At 42.3% G+C, this 21193-nt stretch overlaps 1 protein-coding gene across 1 annotated transcript in view; it reads left to right on the forward strand.

Moving 5' to 3' along the window:
• Positions 1 to 21193, forward strand: part of thrab (thyroid hormone receptor alpha b) — a 210124-nt gene that overhangs the window by 164408 nt on the left and 24523 nt on the right. Inside the window, exons 5-8 of the mRNA XM_074662891.1 lie at positions 6042 to 6103; positions 13964 to 14064; positions 15229 to 15376; positions 17810 to 18015. Of these exons, the coding sequence (XP_074518992.1) occupies positions 6042 to 6103; positions 13964 to 14064; positions 15229 to 15376; positions 17810 to 18015 (517 nt within the window). The remainder of the gene's footprint in view (positions 1 to 6041; positions 6104 to 13963; positions 14065 to 15228; positions 15377 to 17809; positions 18016 to 21193) is intronic.

A 21193-nucleotide genomic window follows, 5' to 3' on the forward strand; every position in this document is an offset into this window, starting at 1 on the left:
TTACTGTGTGTCGTTGCTGCGCCAGTTCTCCTGCTGTTGTGCCAGTAGTGGCCCAACGTGTGTTTGGAAACAGACCTGTGCAGGGAACACAAAGCGTCATGTGTGTCAGGCTGGATGAGGGAGCTCTCAGGAAGGTGTAGCCGTTGACAGAAACCTGAATAAAGAGTATCTGTTTTTATCCAGTTTGCCTATGTTTAACATGCCGTCACACGGGAAGAGTGAGCTGTCACAGGGTTGACGGCTTGATGGTTGTCGCCTGCAGCAGCTGGAAGGATTGATGACGAGGCCAACAAACAGAAAAGGGGAGAAGCTCACCTTGTTTCTGCCACTAATTGTTTTCCCTACAGTTTGAACGCTTTGCAGGACTCTCCCTCTGTTCTGCATAGTGAAATCTGAACCTGATAACCTTTGTTACAGTATGCATGTCAAGGAGGTGTTCCTTCTACAGGTGAGCCTCCTGCCTCTTCCTGCTTCCCTCCTCCTCCTCCTCCCACACGATGACAGGAACATTTTGTCCTGTAGCTGCGCTGAAAATGAGTTTTCCAATTAGATCCTCCAGGAACAATTATTACTAATCAAATTGTAACTCAGTAAGTGATTTCAGCGCTTTATTTACCGCCCTGTCAGGTCATGTGATGTATTCTGAAAAGGGCAAAGCATCACTGAGAGGAGGACAGCGCTGTAATTGGCGCTGAAGTAAATCATGAAGGTCAGTTAGAGTCGTCGTTTAGGCTCAATTACAGTAACTCAGAACTCACTTAACGGGCACTTTTATTGTTGCGTCTAAAGGGCAGACACAGTTTGATGGCGCAAAGACACAAAAATAAGAACAGGGTCTCCAACAAAACTTTAGCTTTAACTATAGATTGAAAAAATCCCTTGAGGTTTAAAATCCTCATGGAATAGTTTTGGTAACGGTCTTTGTTGTGGCGTGTCTGAACATGTGAGAGGTGTCGCAATAAATGAAATGGTAAACAAAGTGGAGCTGTGTTTCCTCCTGCAGGTTTTAGATTCACAACCTAAAGAAATCTATCAGTGCAACCAAGTTTGACACCAAAAAAACTAAGTTTGAGAAAGAGAGATTCTAATGCACACAATGAGATTACAAAAAATGAAAAAAAAATCACCATTTACAGACAAGTAAAATTTAATCTTTTGACTTTTTCTTAACACCTGGAGCTACTTCATTTTCCAGCAGGAGTTTGCAGATGTGTCTGTTTCGATTTAAAGCTCTTGAAGCAAGACTATCCAATTAAAAATTTGGTCAGGCCGAATTTCAGACTAAGGACCTGAGCTGGACCGCACATTCTTAAGCTGCTGTGGTCCTCTTCTTATCTGTGCAGGTCTGCTTTATTGTAGCACAGCTCCAGATGTAAGACGCAGTCACACTGAGTTTTAGCTGCCCCCTCAGGGAAGTTTGTCCAAAACACAGCATGAATTTTTTCAGTGTGGTGTCCTCGGACATTACAATCACTTAGTACTGGTAGTAAAATAAATAAACCAGTACCTTTGAGTCTTTGCAGCATTAAAATGATGATTATCATTGCTCATTTTTTTGTTTTAGTTGGAAAGAGACATGCCAACTGCTAATGTTAACTTTTCAAACGCGCCTGCTCAATGACACAATGCTTTGGGTTAGTGCTAAAATCGTTAATCGATCAATCAGTATTTTTTTTCTGGCAATATCAATTTTTTTTTTTTTTTTTTTTTTTTTTTTTTCAAAGTCAAATTCTTCATTTCAGTCTTTGTTTATAAACTGGATTTGAAAAAAGTTACCACTTTTCTCTAGCAGGGGGCGAAATGTTTCTCTCTGACTCACGTGATGTGCATTTTATGGGAAAATATGGCTCCTGGTATAGTCTCTAGACGTTATCATCGTTTAACTTTTTCACATGGTCGAGTGTTAAAAAAGTCTAAAAATCACAACAATCGTAAATATTGAAGAATCGCAATTTAAATCAAATCAGCACCCCAAAAATCATAATAGAACCGAATTGCGAGAACGGCATGTCGTCCCAGCCCTATTAGTTGCTAAATTACAATATGTGTTGCAAGAATTTGTCAGTGTTAGTAAAAGATGTTTTTCTTATCAGACCCAAATCCCAATTACTTGGCAGATGCTTTAAGGCTAATCGAATAACCCTATGTTTCCTTTGTTTTGCATGAATAAATACTGGACTATAAACTCACCTGAAGCTGTCAAACTATCAGAATTTGAATAAGGAAAACCTTCAGCTGATGCAGCATAGGAGGCTTTAGCTTAAGCTTTACATAAAGTCACATTTGATGTGTTCACCTCCTCGTGTCTAGGTGCGCTCGCTTCAAGGCTCAAGTTGATTTCATTTCTGCAGAACCTTAAAGATGCTTCACATGAGCAGTCACAGGGTAATCATGAAAACACATGAACAGATAGCAGACCACACCCTGCACCTCTTATCGGGAGAGTTTGTTTTGCTCTGCAGAGTGTTTTTTTTCATGCAGATTAACTTCTTCTCAGCAGACAGAGCCTCCCTTTATGAAAAGAGGAAGGCAGGGTACAGGTTAGCCTGGTGGCTAAGGCGTGTTCCTCTTGTATTCAAGCGATAGTTATTCTAGCAGGAGACACTGTTTCAGGATATAAGTAGAAGTTGAATGCACTTTTATACACGGTGCAGGTTGGACTCACGTTTGCTTTTGTTTTAACCATAAACCAAAAGTTCAATGAAGGTTTTATGACGTGTCCAATGTGAAGTACCGTACCTCCTTCTGATCCTTGATTCAGACACTCAAAATAAAAGAAACACTTAAATCAGAAGAAATATGAAGCGTCGTAAAGGAGAGACTGCCTCTCCTGATAATAGAGAACATTATACTACTCCCTCGCAGCGTTAATGTGGCCTACAGGCTGGTGTGTTGCATTAGAACGAAGAGGGACCTGGTTTTTATTCATGCTGCTAATGGAGTCCTGCTCTCACTCCTGGAGCGGGCACTAAAGGTTCCTGGTGTGGGAGGAGGGCTGGAGGCTATCGAGGGGCGTCTAAGAGCAGAGAGCTGGACTCCAGGGATTCCTCCACACTTGAGGAGGAGCGCTTTCTGACCCTCCTTTCAGACATCCTTCTTTTGCTTCAACTCCCTCCTCCATCTGTGCTTTCATTCTCCCCGCCACAGCAGCCAGTTTACCTCTGAGCTGTGCATGCCTTTCACATGTGTCAGCGGCTGCAGGTGTGTGTTTCACGCTGCTCGTGGGGGCATGTGAGTCTCTTTGCGTTAGCTTGTGAGTATTAGTGTTGCTGCCTGTACATTTGGTCGGTTATTGTTTGCCTTTCTGATGAATGCCAAGTTAATTAGGGTTGCTATGGGGGATTAATTGTACTAGCCATCAATTATTTCCCTGCTGCTTAGATTCAGTTTGGCAGCAGAAACAAGAAGAGAGGTTTGTCTGCCAAATAAAGCCATTTGTTCCCACAAATGCTTGATTCTGGGTGTTTTTGCAGAGCCGGCATCTTTGGTTAATCTCACTGCTGTCATCAATCATGCTCCCACCAGAAGAGGCTCTGAGAAACCAGCTGTACTCCACCTGCCCAGCACCAGACTGCTCACTGACACATTAGGCAACTTTATACAACTAACGAGCATCAACAAGCTTATAGTCTGCTCTATACTTCTGCCCTGACTCCACTCGCGCTGCATGAGTTGAAGTTTCTCCATCACTCTGCTTTACTTTGCCTTCCTTTGGTAGTGTGATTTCTCTTCTTATAACATCACCAGTCCAAGGTTCCAGTATGTTCTCTGCTGCGCACTATGTTGGAGTTGTTTTGCAAAGAAGAATCGAGAGGAGGTGTCTGAGGATTTGGAATGTACAGCAGCTGAATCAGCGTAGGCGATGGTAGCAAACATGTTGTAAGTGTAGATGCATTCTTCAAGGAGGTACATGTCAGGCTCGATGTGAAGGCTTCTGCCTTATTCCAGGGTAATGTTCAGTAAGAGAATAAATCTAGTGTAAGATCCAGATAATTTACTGAGGAGCTGGTGGACACCAAAAACAGAGCTTGCAGGGGAGTGAACAACTAAACAAAAATACTGAGTCTGAGGTACAGATGGGTACCGAATTAGGAACTTCTAAAGGTACGACCAAATTCCATCTTTAGTTCCGAGTATTGATTCACATAAAATCAAACGGTACCATGTTTAGGTACCTAAACACATCCTTGTTACTGTAAGGGAGTGAAAGAGTGGGAAATTTTCCATGCTGGACTTGAACACAACATTGCAAGTTAACACAATGAAGCAACAAAAATTGTTAAATTGAAAAACTTTGAGACTTTATTATCAAACAGATATTTTTGACCACTGAAATGATATGGTACTGGGCATCCGTACCGTATCGTTTCAAATGTGAAATGTACCCATCCCTAGTATGAAGCCCATAAACGGCTCTCAGGATACTTTAAATGCTAACGACTTGCTAATCTAGAAGAGGTTTAAGTTTCTAACACCAACACTTTGCCCACCTGTCAAACAGTCAGCCATGCCTCCAGTTATTCTTGATTATGCATGGATCTTGGCTTTAATTAGGGATGGGTACCAAATTAGGTACTTTTAAAGGTACCGGCTGAATTTTGTTAAAAGTACCAGGTACCGATTCACGTTAAATCAAAAGGTACCATGTTTAGGTAACTAAGTACATCCTTGTGACTGTGAGGGAGTGGAAGAGTAGGTGATTTTACATGCTAGACATGAACACAGCATTGCAAGGTTATATACTGAAGAATAGATGTGTTAAATTGAAATTTTTTTATACTTGATTATTAAACACATTTTTTTACTACATAAACACAAAAACATATAAAAAAATTTGGTACCGTTGAGCACCGGTACCAATTACCAGGTACCTAGCATGGGTAACCGTATTGTCTCAAATGTGAAAGGTACCCTTCCCTAGGTTTAATATCAGCAAAATGTGCCAGTTATGATACAAATCCCCTTTATTTGGTTCCTAATTAACTTTTAAAGCCTCAAATGGACACTTGAGGAACTGCATTCAGGTTGTTACACCCCCAGACTATACAACTAATGGAGGTGACGTCACATCTGTTTCTGGAATGGAGTTTTGAAGCAGATTGGCAGCCATACTGGAATCAAGGTGGACTTTGTTCGAAAAAAAATCACCCCCTGTGCAGGGTGTGTCAACAGAGACATTAGCGATTTGGACAGGGGATGGTTTTTGTACCATGCTGTAAATGTGTTTATTTCTACTGTTAGAAACAAATGGCTTGGTGTGTGAGACAGCCTCAAGCAGACACTGGAGAAAAAGCAGATTTTAACACTTTCACATTGTCTCATATTTTCAAACCAGAAGTTGCTGCTTGATTACACCTTCATGTTTATACTCCAACACTTAAAGCTGCAGTTTTGAGTCAGTGTCCATGTCTGCTGCCATCTAGTGGCTTGGAGTCCCTGAATAAGCAGCCTTGAAGTCTTTTGTATCATTGTATCATAAAAAGTGAGTCTGTTTTATATTAAGGGTCATGTATAGTGAGCTGGTGGTTGTGCAGACCTGTTGGTTATTAGAGGAGCTGTGCCCTAATATGGAAGAGTCTCTTTAGATTAGGCTACAGATGCTTTACATTTTCCCCTCAGTGTTTACTCCATCATCGAATGACCTCACTCTGGCGTGGAGCCGTTCACACCTGGTACTGATATTTGATTTTACCCAGGAAGGATCCACTAATCTCAGTCGCTGCATGGACACCTGGTTTTATTGACCTGGGCTGGGATTTTTGAGCTCATGGTCTCGTCAGCAAACATGGCGTGTCTCCTCCGAGGGGAGCTTTACTGGAATTACGCCTTTCAACTCGCTGAGCAAATTCTTCTCTTTGTCTTCACCACCTGACTGAACTGAAGTCTAATCACACTGTGAGCTCCAGAGCAGATGTGAAGTGGATGATCCAGTTTGTTTCACCTTAAATATGCTCGGGTTATGTTTTCAAACACAGAAAGGTGAAGAAGATTTACCTGTACTCAACCTCTTCTCTCTGTTTCTCCCCTCTGTTCTCTTTCAGGTGGCTCAATGGCCCGAAAAGGAAGAGAAAGAACAGCCAATGTTCGGTGAAGAGTATGACTGGTGAGTAGTCGGTCCGAAGTGGCAGCCCTGAAACGAACCTGCACCTCTTCCAGCTCAAGTGTGAATGAGTCTGAATGTTGAAGACTCTTCAGACAAACGGGAGCAAACGAGTCATTTTGAAAATTGCTCTCACAGCACTCTGCTCAGCTGTTTGATACATTTTTGGATTGGTTAAAGAAAAAGAAGATTGTAGCTGTCAGTCACTTGACGGTGAATACAGGCGCTGAGTGACTGCACAGAAGCTTCTGCTCCATGATTCATCGCTGCCTTGTGTACATTGCTCTTTCTATTTGTCACCTCCAAAGAGAAAAAAATAAAACATCTTGGCATCTGTCATCAATAAACCAAAAGCCTTCTGCGCCGTCTGCTTTCTTGTCGGACGCAGCGCGTTGTATGAGTGACAGCTCCAAATCCCCCGAGCTGTAGGAAGCACGAAAACAGAGGCAGGGAGAGATATTGAAAGAGATAGGGTGGGAGTAGCATGAAAACCTGGAGTCTACAGAAAGCTTGGTGGTATTTATAAAATATCCTTCTTCACACATTTTCCCTGCCAGTCGGCGTGCTGCCTGCTTCTCTGCATCCCTGCTGGAAGCTTGTAGCATATTTTACCTGACGGTACATCCGCCTGTAGGGCATGGTCGTCTGAGAGGGAATCACACAGACTTTAATGATGCCAGGGTTTTTCCTGTGGCAGAGAAGACCCCCTTAACAAGACTGTGGGTGCTTCAAAAGGCTGCCTGGACACCACAGGGTGCTCATGTTGTATATGCGCTTTAAACTGGCCAGGGTTTAACCTGGTGTGAAGAACACACACGCAGACGTGGAGCCGCTGCAGAGTGACACATTGCTACAACGTTCACGTCTTTACAGAGAGAGGCAGACTGTAGATTAAGTTCTGTGAGAGATACAGCTTATAAAATCACATCTGCTGGGATATGAAGCTTGAAAAGAGGAAATAAGACTCAGTAGACTAATGCTACTGATTGAATTACCGTAAAATCTGGAATATAGGTGCAACAGAAGTTAAAGATGAGCATTGTTGCTAAATCTTAGACTCTGGTTTTGACTCTTTGGGTGATACTGGCTGCTGTAGATGTCCACTCATGACTTGCACATCTTTAATGAAGCTTTAGATCAGGGGTGGCCAACCAGTCAGAGACCAAGACCCACAAAAACTACCGTGATACTGCAAAGAGCCACATCACAAATGCATTTCCTCTCACACATAAACAAAAGGACATAAGATGAAAATCAATACACTTCCAAATTCTATAGTGACATTTATTACGTTTGTAAGAGTGTTTAAATTCGTACTTGGAGCCGTGTCTAAGACAAATTTTAGTTTTTACTGCAAAAGAGACAAATTTACGTCTATTGATCAAGATAGCTATGAGCACATGTGCAATGTTGAGAAAAGAAACTGAAACTTAAGTATCAATCTCATCACCCAAGTATTGATCAATACTGATCACAACGCTGGCATCAATATATCAGTATTTTAGATTGATTGGCACACCACCACTCATAACAATATGATATTTTTTTTATGAATGGATCAAAGAGCCACACACCGAAAGACAAAGAGCCACAGGTTGGCCACCCCTGCTTTAGATTAAGTCACAGGATTAAAGTGCAATCTCCTAAACTCTCTGCATTTTAAACTGCATTGAAAAACATTGGCTGCATCCCATTTTTAGATGAAAAAAGCATTAAAGGTGCCTGTTACACACCTCAAAGTCAAGTATTTGAACGATGAGACTGTATTAAATCTGCACATAAGTGTATGAAATGATAATGTTTGATGGATAATGGTCAGCTAGCAAGCACAAATCCTGGTTGACCTTACCTTTACAATGCTCTGTTAGCATTTTAGCGCCATTAAGTGGAGAGCTTCAATGCATTTTCCCATCAAACATCTTTCAGATTTGAGAAACTCTTCACCAAAAATGCTCATTTAATTTTTTTTTTCGGGCAACTAGCATAGCGTGCGGGAAATTAGGTGGTGGGGACCAAACATGGAGCTAAAAGAGCATGAATATCAGACAAATATTAGCCTGATATGTGGCTTTGGATGGATGCTAATGCGGCCTGATGCTACACGCTAAAAACTAAACAAGTCTTTATTTACACATACTCTCTTTGAGACCTGTTCTGCTGCCCCCTAGTGGCAAATAGTTAATTAATTCAGATTTAAAAACTCTTTGTATAATTTTTTTCCATATGCTGCATGACCTTTAGATGATGTTATACATTGCTCCAAGATTAGCATGAGCAATTTTGTAATTAAGTCTTATTTATAGACTAAAAGTGACACTAAAATAACAATAATTATCATAACTTGCAGCTTCAGTCCATTTCAGACATAGTCCTGTCCCTGTTTCCAAAACTTTGGGGCTTTCCCTCATCCTGAGGTCCAGTGAGGAGTTGGACAGTAAACACAGCAGCGGCGGGCACAGCTGTGGTTTCACTTCCCTCACCAGAGTGCTGTTTCTTGTGTCCTGATGTTGTTGATGTTTGCGGTCTCAAATGTCACCTCCCTGTGTTGTTGTCATGTGAGGACCTCAGGAACAATCCCCCGCGCTCCTTCAGGGACCTGAATCGTATCGGCCCGATCCACACGTTTTGATTAGACCACACTGCAGATGTCGGGAAACCTGCAAAGACAAAATATTTATCTTGCCCCAGCCGCACTAGAAAAATCTCCTTCCCTTTCCTGGGTTTCTGTTGGTGGAAGTAATGCAGGGCCCGCGGTGGGAGGGGCAGGCGGCCCGAGCCAGCGCTGCTGCAGTATTGATTTTGGGCTCAGCTTCCAAACACAGCGACAGAAGACTGACTCAGTGATCCAGCTGCTGCTGCTCCCGCTGCCAACACATGGAGCTGACATTTGTCCTATATGATCGTACGCCTGTGTCCTCATTAAGTCTCCTTTGCCCCTTTCCTTTTCTCCTCCACCTCCTGAGTCCCTCATTCAGTATTTTGTTATTTCCTTCTGGGTTTTCTTCCCCCTCTTTCAGGATTCATCTCATTGTTTTTTCATTAATTCGATTAGTGAATACACATGCCAGCTTTCTTCTCTTGATTTCCCACAAGTTTTCACATGAATGTGTCGCTTTTCTCTCTCCATAAAAATTCACATTCTCATCCCAAATGGATCTTTCTCATCAACAGAAGCAGACTCAGGAGCTTTTCAAAAGTATATGAAAAATCAATCCGGCCAAAATGTCACTCATGCTCCCTCGGCTCTTGTGCCCTTGTCTCTATTTCCCCTCTTTCCCACCATCTTCCTCCCCCCTCCTCCTCCTCTAAAGTCTGTAACAAAGCCAAAAGGCAGAGTCCAACTGACACTGCCAGTCACAGCTCTCACCACGCCTTGGTACATACACACACACATACACACACAGAAGCATATATGTCACACCACCGTCACCCTCATGTATGTACAGAGTGTGCCCTGATCGTGATCTGCCAGCGGCGTTGTGTGTTCATGTGAGTGTGTTGGGACTTAAACGCCCACGTTTGTGGATTTATTTGTGACTTGCAGTGTACCATCTCCTCCCCCTCCCTGTTTGGGAGCTATAGATCATATGAAATGGCTGGAAATCTGCTATTTCCTGTGTCTCTGCTCTGACTCTCTGCCTCGCCGGTCTTGCAGGCAGTATGGAAAAGAACAAACTGTTCTGTCCTCGTGTTTAAAGCAGAAAAAAGGCTGCAGGCAGAGAAAGAAGATTAGAGAGAAGGAACAGTCCAAATAGGGAAAATGTAGATCATGGAGGTTTATGTAACCTATATAGCATGTGATAATTAAAACTTAGCCTGTTTGCTTAAATTCTGATTATGATCACATGAAAGATCCAAGAGAACTGTGCGGTAGTGGGTTCATAAAAATGAAAGAGCTTAGTTTATTTCCCTAACCAGCTGTAATTAAAAAAATAACCTGAGTCATGCTTAAGTCAATGATTTGATGAGAAGAGGGTGTGACAGCTGTGATGTTAGCAGTTAGCATGTACTCTTAGGCACTGCGGGTCATCATAACTGTGTCATTATGAAGCTAAAGTGACTAAATTTGTAAGGCAAGGTTGAGCCAATGAGGAGCAAGAGTTCTTTATACTTCGTAGCATCTTTGCAAAGCTACTTTTATTGCTTTTAAACTTAGCTAGAACTGTTGGTGTTGAAACATGAAGTTAATGTAGAAGTGCAGAAGAGCTGCAGTTCCTTGAGTGTCCACTAGAGGCTGGGTGCAAAAGTCAATAAGCCCCCATGCAGTCCTGTGTTAAAATGCTAGTTTTTACCACAACTTTAAACGTATTTACAGCCTGTTTTAGACACTGGATTTTGGTATGTAGCTAACTTATTTATGCATGCATACTGTGCAGGTTGTAGGGGTGCGAGAAAAAAGTCAAAATACGATATATCAGGGTTTTTGACAATATCAAAATTGGGATTCTTTGTCAGAAGGTCTTTTTTTTCTTCCAAATTCTTCATTTCAGTCTCTGTTTACAAATTGGATTGGTAAAAAGTTATCACTTTTCTCTAGCAGAGGGCGATAGGTTTCTCTCTGACTTACGTGATGTGCATTGTATGGGAAAATATGGCTCCTGATATTTAACTTTTTTCACATGGTCTGGTGTAAAAAAACAACAACTAGAAATCGCAATTTGTGTTGAATCTGCACATCAAAATCCTAATAGAATTGAATCCAGAAAATAGCATATTGTCCCAGCCCTAGCAAGTCGTAAACCTTTAAATTTGCACAAGTTGGTGCCCAGCTGAGTTGACAACTAGAAAGTTAAACTGAAGTCTCCAGAAACCACCAGGTGATCGGTCTCTTAATCCTCAAGTCAAGCAAACTTCCTTAAGATATGAACATCTGATTCCTCAACACTGCAGATTCCTTTCTACTTTGTTTCTGTGCAAACAACTCTCTAACTACTTGGGAGCCAAACCCTGAAGCACTCACCTCTCGGTGTTTGAACACAAACGAGACCAGAGTTTCCAAAACAAACATCATGCTGATTTGATGAAGTATCTTTTGAGACCACAAATTCAACAGTAAAATGTGTGCAGGGGTGATAAATCAAGCTGAAAGTGGTTTAATGAACTCACAGATCTGTATGAAAATGTTCATCTCTGGGGCGGCCCCCTGCTGGTCATGAGGAGCACTGCACCTTTAAGGATTTCCTGCTCATAATCAGACTTTTAGGCCACATTAGCAACAAATAAACATCTCTGATATAAGAAATGTTATTTTGCTCCTCTGATATTTCTTTCTGAAGTCGGTGGAGTTGGAGCAGTGAGGCAGCAGCAGGGGTAGTCCTGTTTGAGACAGACTCATACTGTGGGTGCGGAAGAATCTACTTAATATGTCTGGAATTTTCCTGAGCTGTGTGTTGTTGTATAAGATGAAAGAGCCAAAGAGCTTTAAAATGCCCTGTCGAGTTTTCCTATAAGGAAAAGAACGTGTATACATCCCGAGCTGATTTGTTATGTTTCCCTGAGAGAGCTGAAAAACACTCTGGATGCATTTACCTCCTCGGCAAACATTTGAAAAACAAACTCTTTATTTTTTGAGTGGCGTGTTGTTGACGTTGAGGTTTTCTGCCTGTATTCTTTTTCACATCCTCTTCTGCTTCGTTTCTTCTCAGTTGTAACTCAAGGGATTAATGTTTCTATGTTTCATGTCGTTCACGTCCTCATTACGAGACTCTTTTGTAATATACCACCACATTGGCGGCTCTTTGGGTCAGAAACTCCCTGAGATCTCTTTAACCTTTTTACAGACGCGCTGATTGCAGCTCGCCAGGTCAGGTGCTGTGGTATTGTTGCTGGAGGAACTGCAGAAAACTGGCTCCAACTGTTGTATGTAAATGTCAAGATTATGCTCAGACATCGTAATAAGTGAAACCAGACGGGGAGACGCCACTCCTCCAAACTCTGGGGCTTCTGACCCTCTCATTTTGTATTCTTTTACAGCACAACATGCACATGTATCACTTGTTATCTGGAAGCTTCTTTGGCAGAGATGGAAAATACAAACACAGGACGCTGAGGAGAACTGAAAAACAGCCTGATTTAGTATTTCTATCTGGTTATTTCTCATGTATGTGAGCCCTGTTGTGGGGTAGGCGTCAGAAGAGGTCGTCTTTCTTTCTTCCTGTGTCCATCCTGTGTCCTGTGTTTTTCAGTCCAAGTAAAATGTTAACTCACTGAGCTGTAGGGTTGGGACGATAAGCTTTCCTCCCAATTTGATTCTTGTACAATTTTTGGGGTGCGGATTGGATTTAAATTGATTCTTCTATATTTCAGATTTTGCAATTTTTAGATTAATTTTTTAAAACCAGATCATGTGAAGAAGTTGAATGATGATGATTTCCGTTTTTTCCCAAAAAATGAACATCACATATGAGTAGGGGTGGGTACCTTTCACTTTTAAAACGATGCAGTACCGATGCCCGGTACCTGGCAATCAGTACCGGTACTCAACGGTACAAATTTTCGGTACTTTTTTGTGTTCATGTGGTAAAAAGTATCAATTTGTTTAATAATATTATTATTATTTTATTTTTTTTTCAATTTAACATTTTTATCCTTCAGTATTTAAACTTGCAATGCTGCATTCATGTCCAGCATGGAAAAATCTCCTACTCATCTATCCCCTCACAGTCAAAAGGATGCATTTAGGTAACTTAACATGGTACCATGGTTAAGTGAACCAGTACCCAGTACTTTAGACAGAATTTGGCCAGTACCTATAAAAGTAGCTAATTCGATACCCATCCCCAGATGCCTGGTATCAGGAAATCAGTACCGGTACTCAGCAGTACCAATTTTCAGTACTTCCTTGTGTTCAAGTGGTTAAAAATATAAATTTGTTTGATAATAGAATACATTTTTTTTTTCAATTTAACATATTTATTCCTCAATATATAACATTGCAATGCTGTGTTCATGTCCAGCATGGAAAATCACCTACTCTTCCACTCCCTCACAGTCACAAGGATGCATTTAGGTACCTAAACATAGTACCGGTACTCAACGGTACCAGTTTTAGGTACTTTTTTGTGTTTATATGGTTAAAGATATTAATTTGTTTAATTGTCAAATGCAATTTGTTTTTTTCAAATTAACATTTTTATCCTTCAGTATTTAAACTTGCAATGCTGCGTTCATGTCCAGCATGGAAAATCTCCTTCTCTTCTACTCCCTCACGGTCAGAAGGAGGTTTAGGTACCTCAACATGGTATCATTTGATTTTAAGTCAACTGGTACCCAGTACTTTTGACAGAGTTTGGCCTGTACCTATAGAAGTACCTAATTCAATATCCATCCCTCCATGTGAGTCAATTTTCAGGATTTATTCAGGGATCTGACATCTCAACTTTTTTCCCACTCAGCTAACAAACAAAGACTAAAACGAAGGACCTAAATCGTAAAAAAAAAGAAGTTTTTTCAACAAAAAAAATCACGATTTACAATTGTCAAAGAATTTCAGTACTGGGATACATTCACTTTTTCCTCCCACCCCTTCTGAGTTGCAGTTGCTGTTCAATTTTTCCTCCGTGCATCCTCAGACCACATTTATTCTACTTTTTGCCATATTTAAACGTTAAGTTTTGTGCAGTTCAGCAGAAACCCTGCAGTCCCCCAGCGTGCTGCAGCGCTGATGAGAACAAATAACACACTGGGATGCAGGGAGAGGATCTGAGCAGTAATGTGACTCTGAGGAGGACAGGATGCTCTAAAGTCGTTGCTTTGTAAGAATAATGGGAAAGCCCAGTTGCACCCAGGACGCCCGTGAGGAACAAAAAGCGAATTATTCTGTCAAAGCTGGATCGTGATTCTTCTCCTCTCGTCTCTCTGCAGGGTACATACCCAGCTACCTCGAAAAGGATGAGCCATGTGTGGTGTGTGGTGACAAGGCCACAGGTTACCACTACCGCTGCATTACCTGCGAGGGCTGCAAGGTATGCACACACACACACACACACACACACACACTCTGTAACACACATAATATGTCAGGAAAGCTGATAGGACGCCTCTGAGGTCACCTGTCTCACACACACACACACACACACACACACACACACACACACACACACACACACACACACACACACACACACACACACACTGAAACAGCAGCTTCTTTCAAAGGCAGCGATCACTTGGACACTTTGTGTACAGCCTCAGAGAGATGGATGACATGTTTGTGTAAAACCTGTCAGTCCAACACGTCAGCGCTCGGTATCATATCCATTATCGTGCTGGCTGTCGGACACGTTTATGATCAGTGAGCTTCTGTTTCTGACTCTCATGTTTGCTCATTAATAACATGATATCTGAAGCAGGGCTCTTGTTCGACACGGGGGGCGGTCAGGTTTTGGAAGTGATGGATTCTGACTCATACAAATTATTAAACCAAACAATCCACACTCTAAACTCACACACTAAATATGCCTGAATCTGAAATAAAAACTGTTTTTGTATCCAAATAATCAGTCGAGTAATGTCACGTTGAAAAAATGTGCCAAAGGCCAAAGTGATGACTTCAGTCGTCTAAATTTCAGATGGTGGTGATCCCGTTTCCTCTGATTCAGACTCAAACATGCTTTAAACGACTACAATATGACTCTGTGGTTTCATTTTTTCTGCGTGCTGCTTGGAAACGTCAGTCAAAAAGAAGGAGCTGCCAGTCAAAGGAGGGAAATATCCATCAAGATGTCATCTGTAAATCCTCCACAGTCTGGAGGAATCGTCTGGTCGGCAGAATGTTCAGTTTTCAGACATTTATCGAACACATTTGAAATCTTCATCTTTACATTTTTAACCCAACCTCCAAAAGCTTTCATCTCAGAGTCCTAGAATCGAGGATTCCTGAATGCACATGGATTCATCTCTTGGGTTTGTTTAGCTAACCCCTACATGTCTGCCTTCCAGCTATTACTTTCTAATTCTGCTGTCTTAATATTTACACAGACTGCCCCAGACTTTGTAGGGAGTCCGTTTCAGAGAGAATTAGAGTGAGGTTTAGATTAAAGATCTATTTCTGGATTCACTTCATTTAAAAGAAAAAAAAAGTCTGATTTCATGTGTTTTATGTTTTCCTCCGCTCTGTCCATCTTCAGGGTTTCTTCCGTAGGACCATTCAAAAGAACCTCCACCCGTCCTACTCCTGTAAGTACGATGGCTGCTGCATCATCGACAAGATTACCCGTAACCAGTGTCAGCTCTGCCGCTTCAAGAAGTGCATCGCGGTGGGCATGGCCATGGACTGTGAGTTTATACACACACACACACACACACACACACACACACACACAGAAAACAAGCAAAAAAGTCCTTAAAGGGCAGATTGCAGGTCATTTTTTTTGGAAATCAGCACTTAACATTGTCTCATAATGGCAGTAGAATAAGTGAATCACAGATTTTATATGTTATATTACAAAAAAGGCACAAATTTAGAGGAAGAAGTGGCTGTTTTCAGTGTAGCAAAACACTGTTTTTTTTCAACATGACGTAACAATAGAGACTCTCATCCCATTGCTAAGCCAATGTAAATATCAGGTTGTCATGCGTGAGATCAGGCGTTTGGGGTCGTGTTTATTGTGTTTCTTTCAAAGTCGTATTTAATTTGACTGCTCATTAAGATGATTCAGATGCGTTTGGATTGGGGTTGCACTGGTCACAGATCTTTAAAAAGCTTGACCTACCGAAACCAATATGAGCCAATACCGATTTTTATTTCTTATAACTTACAGCATATACCTTAAATGTTCCAATCTTATTTTTATTAAAAATCATTCAACACTAGCTGTGAAACAATAAGAACTCTATGCTTTAACTTAATCAACCAATAAAGTGTCCTGAGTTTTAGGTCAGAGCAAGAAGCAAAAATTGGCTGGCTGTCAGACCTTCTTGGAGGTATATAAGATCAGTTTTATATGTAAGGATGAGCCGATCACCAATCCCCCAAGATTGAGGAAATCGGCACCTATCAATTGGTGCATGTCTAGTTTGGATGGATGGATGAAGAAATACTATCTTAACAGTACCCCAAGTCCACTTTTTCAGACTTTGTGAGTTAGCTTTAAAGTGATCCTCCAGGATGGAACAAGTTGGGTCCTATCACAAGGTTTAGGGCAGAAATTACCCCTACAGCAGTGTTTTTGTGCAGCAGAAGCCCAGGGCGCTCGCACCAAACACCCCCTCCCTGCTCCTCTGCCGGTTTCCTCTGCACTCAGATGGGGCCATATTTAACTTGACCAAAAACACAAATAAACGTACTCCCACTGTAAAAAACTGATGTCGATCTGCATTCACGCTTTATTTAGAGAATTTTCAGCGCGTTTCTTTCACACAAAAACACCGCTAAATAAGGCTCTAGTTCTCATCGTGTCGTAAAACGGCGCTACCTCTGCTGCAGAGCCACAGCTGGCTACGAGGCGCTCGCCGCTTAGTGTATCAGTCCGCGCGCACGGCGTGTCAGATAAAAACAAACGCAGATAGTCTGCCAGGACGAAGAGACACGATGAGAACTAGAGCCTTATTTAGCTGTGTTTTTGTGTGAAAGTAACGCGCTGAAAATTCTCTAAATAAATTGTGAATGCAGACCGATATCAGATTTTTTCAGTGGGAGTCTGTTTATTTGTGTTTTTGGTCAAGTAAAAATGGCCCCGTCTGAGTGCAGAGGAAACCAGCAGAGGAGCAGGGAGGGGGTGTTTGGTGCGAGCGCTCTGGGCTTCTGCTGCACAAAAACACTGCTGTAGGGGTAATTTCTGCCCTAAACCTTGTGATAGGACCCAACTTGTTCCATCCCGGAGTATCACTTTAATTCTAAGGATTGTTTCTTGCAGCTAACAATAGGGGATTATATTTCTGCATCGGTTATGCAGTCGTCTGTGGTACCCACTTCTCGACAGGAAGATTGATATGATGGAGTCTGTTTTATAAAGTCTATGAATGGAGTTCAGGGTCAGACAACTGCAGCCTCACCGGCAGCAGCAGCTCCTAGCCCAGCTCCCAGTGACAGACGTAAACAAGGATTGTCTGAGACGGGAACGTGAGCTGAGCACTGTAGCGGAGTCTTGGTTTTTTGACTCTAAATCAGTGGATTGACCTCTGATAGACCTCTTAGTCTTTCTCTCTATGGGCTTCATCATGACAGCTCAAAGCGAGTTGCTTTACGATCAGCTCTTACATGTACTATTCGTTTTTTAAGCCAGTGTATCTGATTTCAAACTTCAGATACACTGATGTGAACACAGCATTCACTTTCACCAGGACACCTCTCCTACGGCCGTTGTTCCTCCTCATCCTGCCGTGCTCCTGGTCTCCATCTTTCTTAACAGGCTCATAATTATAACCCTGAGGACCATCATATGGCGGGGAATTGAGATTTTCTTCCTCTTCATTGATAGGAGTGACAGTATGATCCATGTTTATTAATGTTAAACAGAGGCAGAAGCAGCGGGACTCCCCTCTGTGACGTCACGTTACAAGTACAAAAACCTGTACTCAGATGTCTCCAGGAGACACTGTGGTTTATTCATTTAGGATTTTCTTTTAGTATATAATTTTTAAGCTATTTTCCTATTAAATTCTTAACAGTTGTTTTTGACCTGCAATATGCCCTTTAATGCATCCTGGATCTCCTCATTTACCCACTTTTTGTCTCAATCTTCCTCCTCTTCCTCCTCTTTCTCTCAGTGGTGCTGGACGACTCAAAACGTGTGGCTAAACGGCGGCTTATAGAAGAGAACAGGGAGCGACGCAAGAAAGAAGAGATAGTGAAAACTCTCCAGAACCGTCCAGAGCCCACCACGTCCGAGTGGGAGCTGATCCACCTGGTGACCGAGGCCCACCGACACACCAACGCTCAGGGCTCCCAGTGGAAACAGAAGCGCAAATTTCTGGTAAGAAAACACAGAGTGATGCTGAAACTGGTGAGAAATAAGGAACAACGTGGAGCTTTGGTTTGACTTTTCAATCACCTCTTAAAGAAAACAAAGCTATCAGCATCCGTTTCTTGATTTGACACAAACAGAGATGTAAACAGAAACAGCTCGGAGGATGATTTTATTCAGCACACCCTCTTTTGTAGAAGACGCAGAACAATTTGTCATCTCAGAGGACAGTTTGACTTTCTGAACATCGCAGCGACACAAACCCTTTTAAGGTTTAAAAACACTCCATAAACAACAGTCACAGAGGTAATTACTGCTGCTGGAGTGTTTGTGCTCTCATCTGTCTGCTTTTAACCCCATCACAGCCTCACAACGGGGCATCCTGGATTATGTTCCCTCACAAATATTCACGCTGAAATGTCATAAATGATAGGGTTTCATTTTATCTGCGCAGGCTGAGGTTTCTTCCTGTCAAAAACGCTCTGTATGACTTTATCGCTCCGCGTTCCCCGCTGTCTGTTTCTGTTTCCACGTCGCTCTTTTCCTGTGTCTTTATTCCTCTTCTCTTCAGCTTTTCAGGGGGTTTATTCATCCTAATCCTTCTGGGCTCTTAACCAGACCTAATTCCCTTCATAGTTTCATTCATACCTCCATTTTCTCCCTTCGCTTTAATCTCCTTCTCCTCTTTATTTCTTTGTTTCCTCTTTTTCTCTCTGTCCCTTGTGCCTACCCTTACGTTCCCCTCTCCTCTCTGTTTCCGTGAGCCTCCTCCCTTATCTCAGCCCGTGCAAATCCTCCGTCACGAGCGCTCATTTGAAAGTTGGCACTCAGTTTGTCTCTTCCAAACTGTCTTCCTGCTGCGCCGCTTCTCAGATTCATCCTGGACCGGCCTGTCAGGGTGTCCCCGCCTGGTATCAGTCTCCCCTGACAGACACACTGACCTCACGCTCTGGCAGAAGATCTGTGACTCAGTCCAAGATTTGAGTGCTTGTTAACCGTCTCACCGCGGCTCAAAGCAGAGCTGACAGCCAAATCGATGCTTTTTCAGGGAAAGAATGAACAAAATGGATCTGCGAGGTTGGAGTGAGGTGGGCGGTGGATGTGAGAAACATTGGGGTTCATCTGGGAAAGGGCTTGAAAGCACTTGTGGTGTAGTGGCAAGTATTGTGGTGGCAGTTGCTATGCAACATGAGGACACAGCCGGTCGTGATTGGACAGACGGACGTGAAGATGAAGTCGGTGAGGAGGTGTGAAGCTTCAAACTGAGAAGAGGAAGTTTAATAGTGTCTTTAGGGGGAAAAACATGTGAAGCCCGGCTCGTAAATTTTGTGGCGGCACAGAGAAAAGCAGAGACAGGTTAGGAAGATTTTTACCATCATCTCACAAAGTAGCACAAAGCCTGTCAATAGAGCAGAGCTTACAGTGACCTGGATTCAGACTTATTAGCATAGTAACCCACACTGCAGTGAGCACAGCAACCCTCAGCCCTGATCTGGGTTCATCTTAAAGGATAAACAGTCACATTTCACACAGGCCTCACCCACTAACAGGGCTCTGGAGGCTGAAGCTACTGAACCCTGAATATCTAAATTTCCATGCTAAGCCGACCCGGATGAGCCCTCTCAGTCCTGTGGGGAAGCAGCAGCGACATCGCTCCTCACGCAACCGACACAAATGACTCCTCAGCCGAGGGTGACTTTGGCGGATGATGCTCTGATAACTGTGAGCTCGGGGACTGCAGAGGTTCTGGTTTAAGAGTGTTTTTCATTCAATCTGCGTCTGCAATGCTGACATCTTTAATATCTTTAATGCTTCTAATTAAATCAGCATCTGCTATGACAACACTTCACACACCCGGTCAGACGTGTTTGGAAGTTGGCCGGACGGTGGAGTCAGGTCAGGGTCATGTTCCTGGAATCTCGTAACGTTTATTTTGGTCTGATGACTCGATGCATATCCTTGGAGTATCAAATTCAGACTGTAAACCGGCCGTGACCGAGTGCACCTGATCAGCAACTGCTTCCCTTTGTTGACTCTAAAAAGCTCAAGGGTTTATTTCCAGTTTCAACGCCTTCGTAGTCCGAACGCACCGCAGCATTTGAACCTTGCGTGTCCTTCCCGCGTTATTATTTGGCTGACTGGAACCGAGCCTCCAGATCTCTTCTTACACACTGCTCTGAGTTTCAGCTCTGAGTTTCTCTTTCACTCTGCGGTCAGGCAGATTCATCTCTGAGGAACAAAGATTCAGTTTCTACACACGCTTGGTGTGTTTCTATATTTAGGCTTTTTTTATTTCTGAGACATTTGAAATCAAAAGTAGAGTTAGTCAAAAATAGCTTTCTTTGTCTGATGGTGTCTGGAGTGTTTGCTGGTTTTTAAACAGGATGAAATTAGTAGTGAAGCCTTTTTATCATTTACAGAAGCAAACCAGACCATCAACATTAAGACAGCTGATCTGAAACTGATGTAGGGAACAGATATTAGACCAAGAGGTCATTTTGACAGAGGATGTAAATCTCATAAATCATTCTGTGCGTCCTGCTTTGACTCGTTTCTCTTCATCTATCCTGGTAGCTAAGGTCAGTCCATACTTCACGCTCCAGGCTTGTTATTCAGTCACAGGCGGAGAGAAGCACAAACCTCATCAGATCCCATAAATCTGCGTCTTTACAGGCCGTGAACTCATTAACTCTCTCAGCTGCTGTTGGTCTACGCCTCACAAATGTGCACAAGTTGTTCTTCTCAGGTATCCAGAAACTGAACTGTTAAAAAATGGCTAAAATATTTCCTTGAATAATTGATAAATTTCCTTCGAGGAAAAAGAAGATGGAGGGGCAGTGTTGCCAACTCTGGGGGTTTGGAGAATGACATGAAAACATCCAAAACACTCACAGACGTACTCCTCGCTCACAGCAGTCTCTCTCAGCTGCAGCCAGAGCAGGAGATTGTATGCAGATGGATCCCACTAATGCTCATCTCTTTTTGATCCCTTTTGTGGGTCCAAAGCACGGAAAAAGGAGGAGGATTGATATGTTGACATTAAATGAAAAAAAGTTAACCAAATAAAGTTTGTTTTTAGCTTTTAACACATTGTTTAATCTGTAAAAACAGAGCTGTATAGACAACAAGATGAAAAATAAAAAGCATGATAGAGCTAGCTGGGCAGTTGTCAAATTTAGCTCATGAA

The sequence above is a fragment of the Halichoeres trimaculatus genome, unplaced genomic scaffold, assembly GCF_033239565.1.
Source record: "Halichoeres trimaculatus isolate MK-OKI-2021-1 unplaced genomic scaffold, fHalTri1.1 fHalTri1_scaffold_23, whole genome shotgun sequence".
In the NCBI taxonomy this organism is placed as follows: Eukaryota; Metazoa; Chordata; class Actinopteri; order Labriformes; family Labridae; genus Halichoeres; species Halichoeres trimaculatus.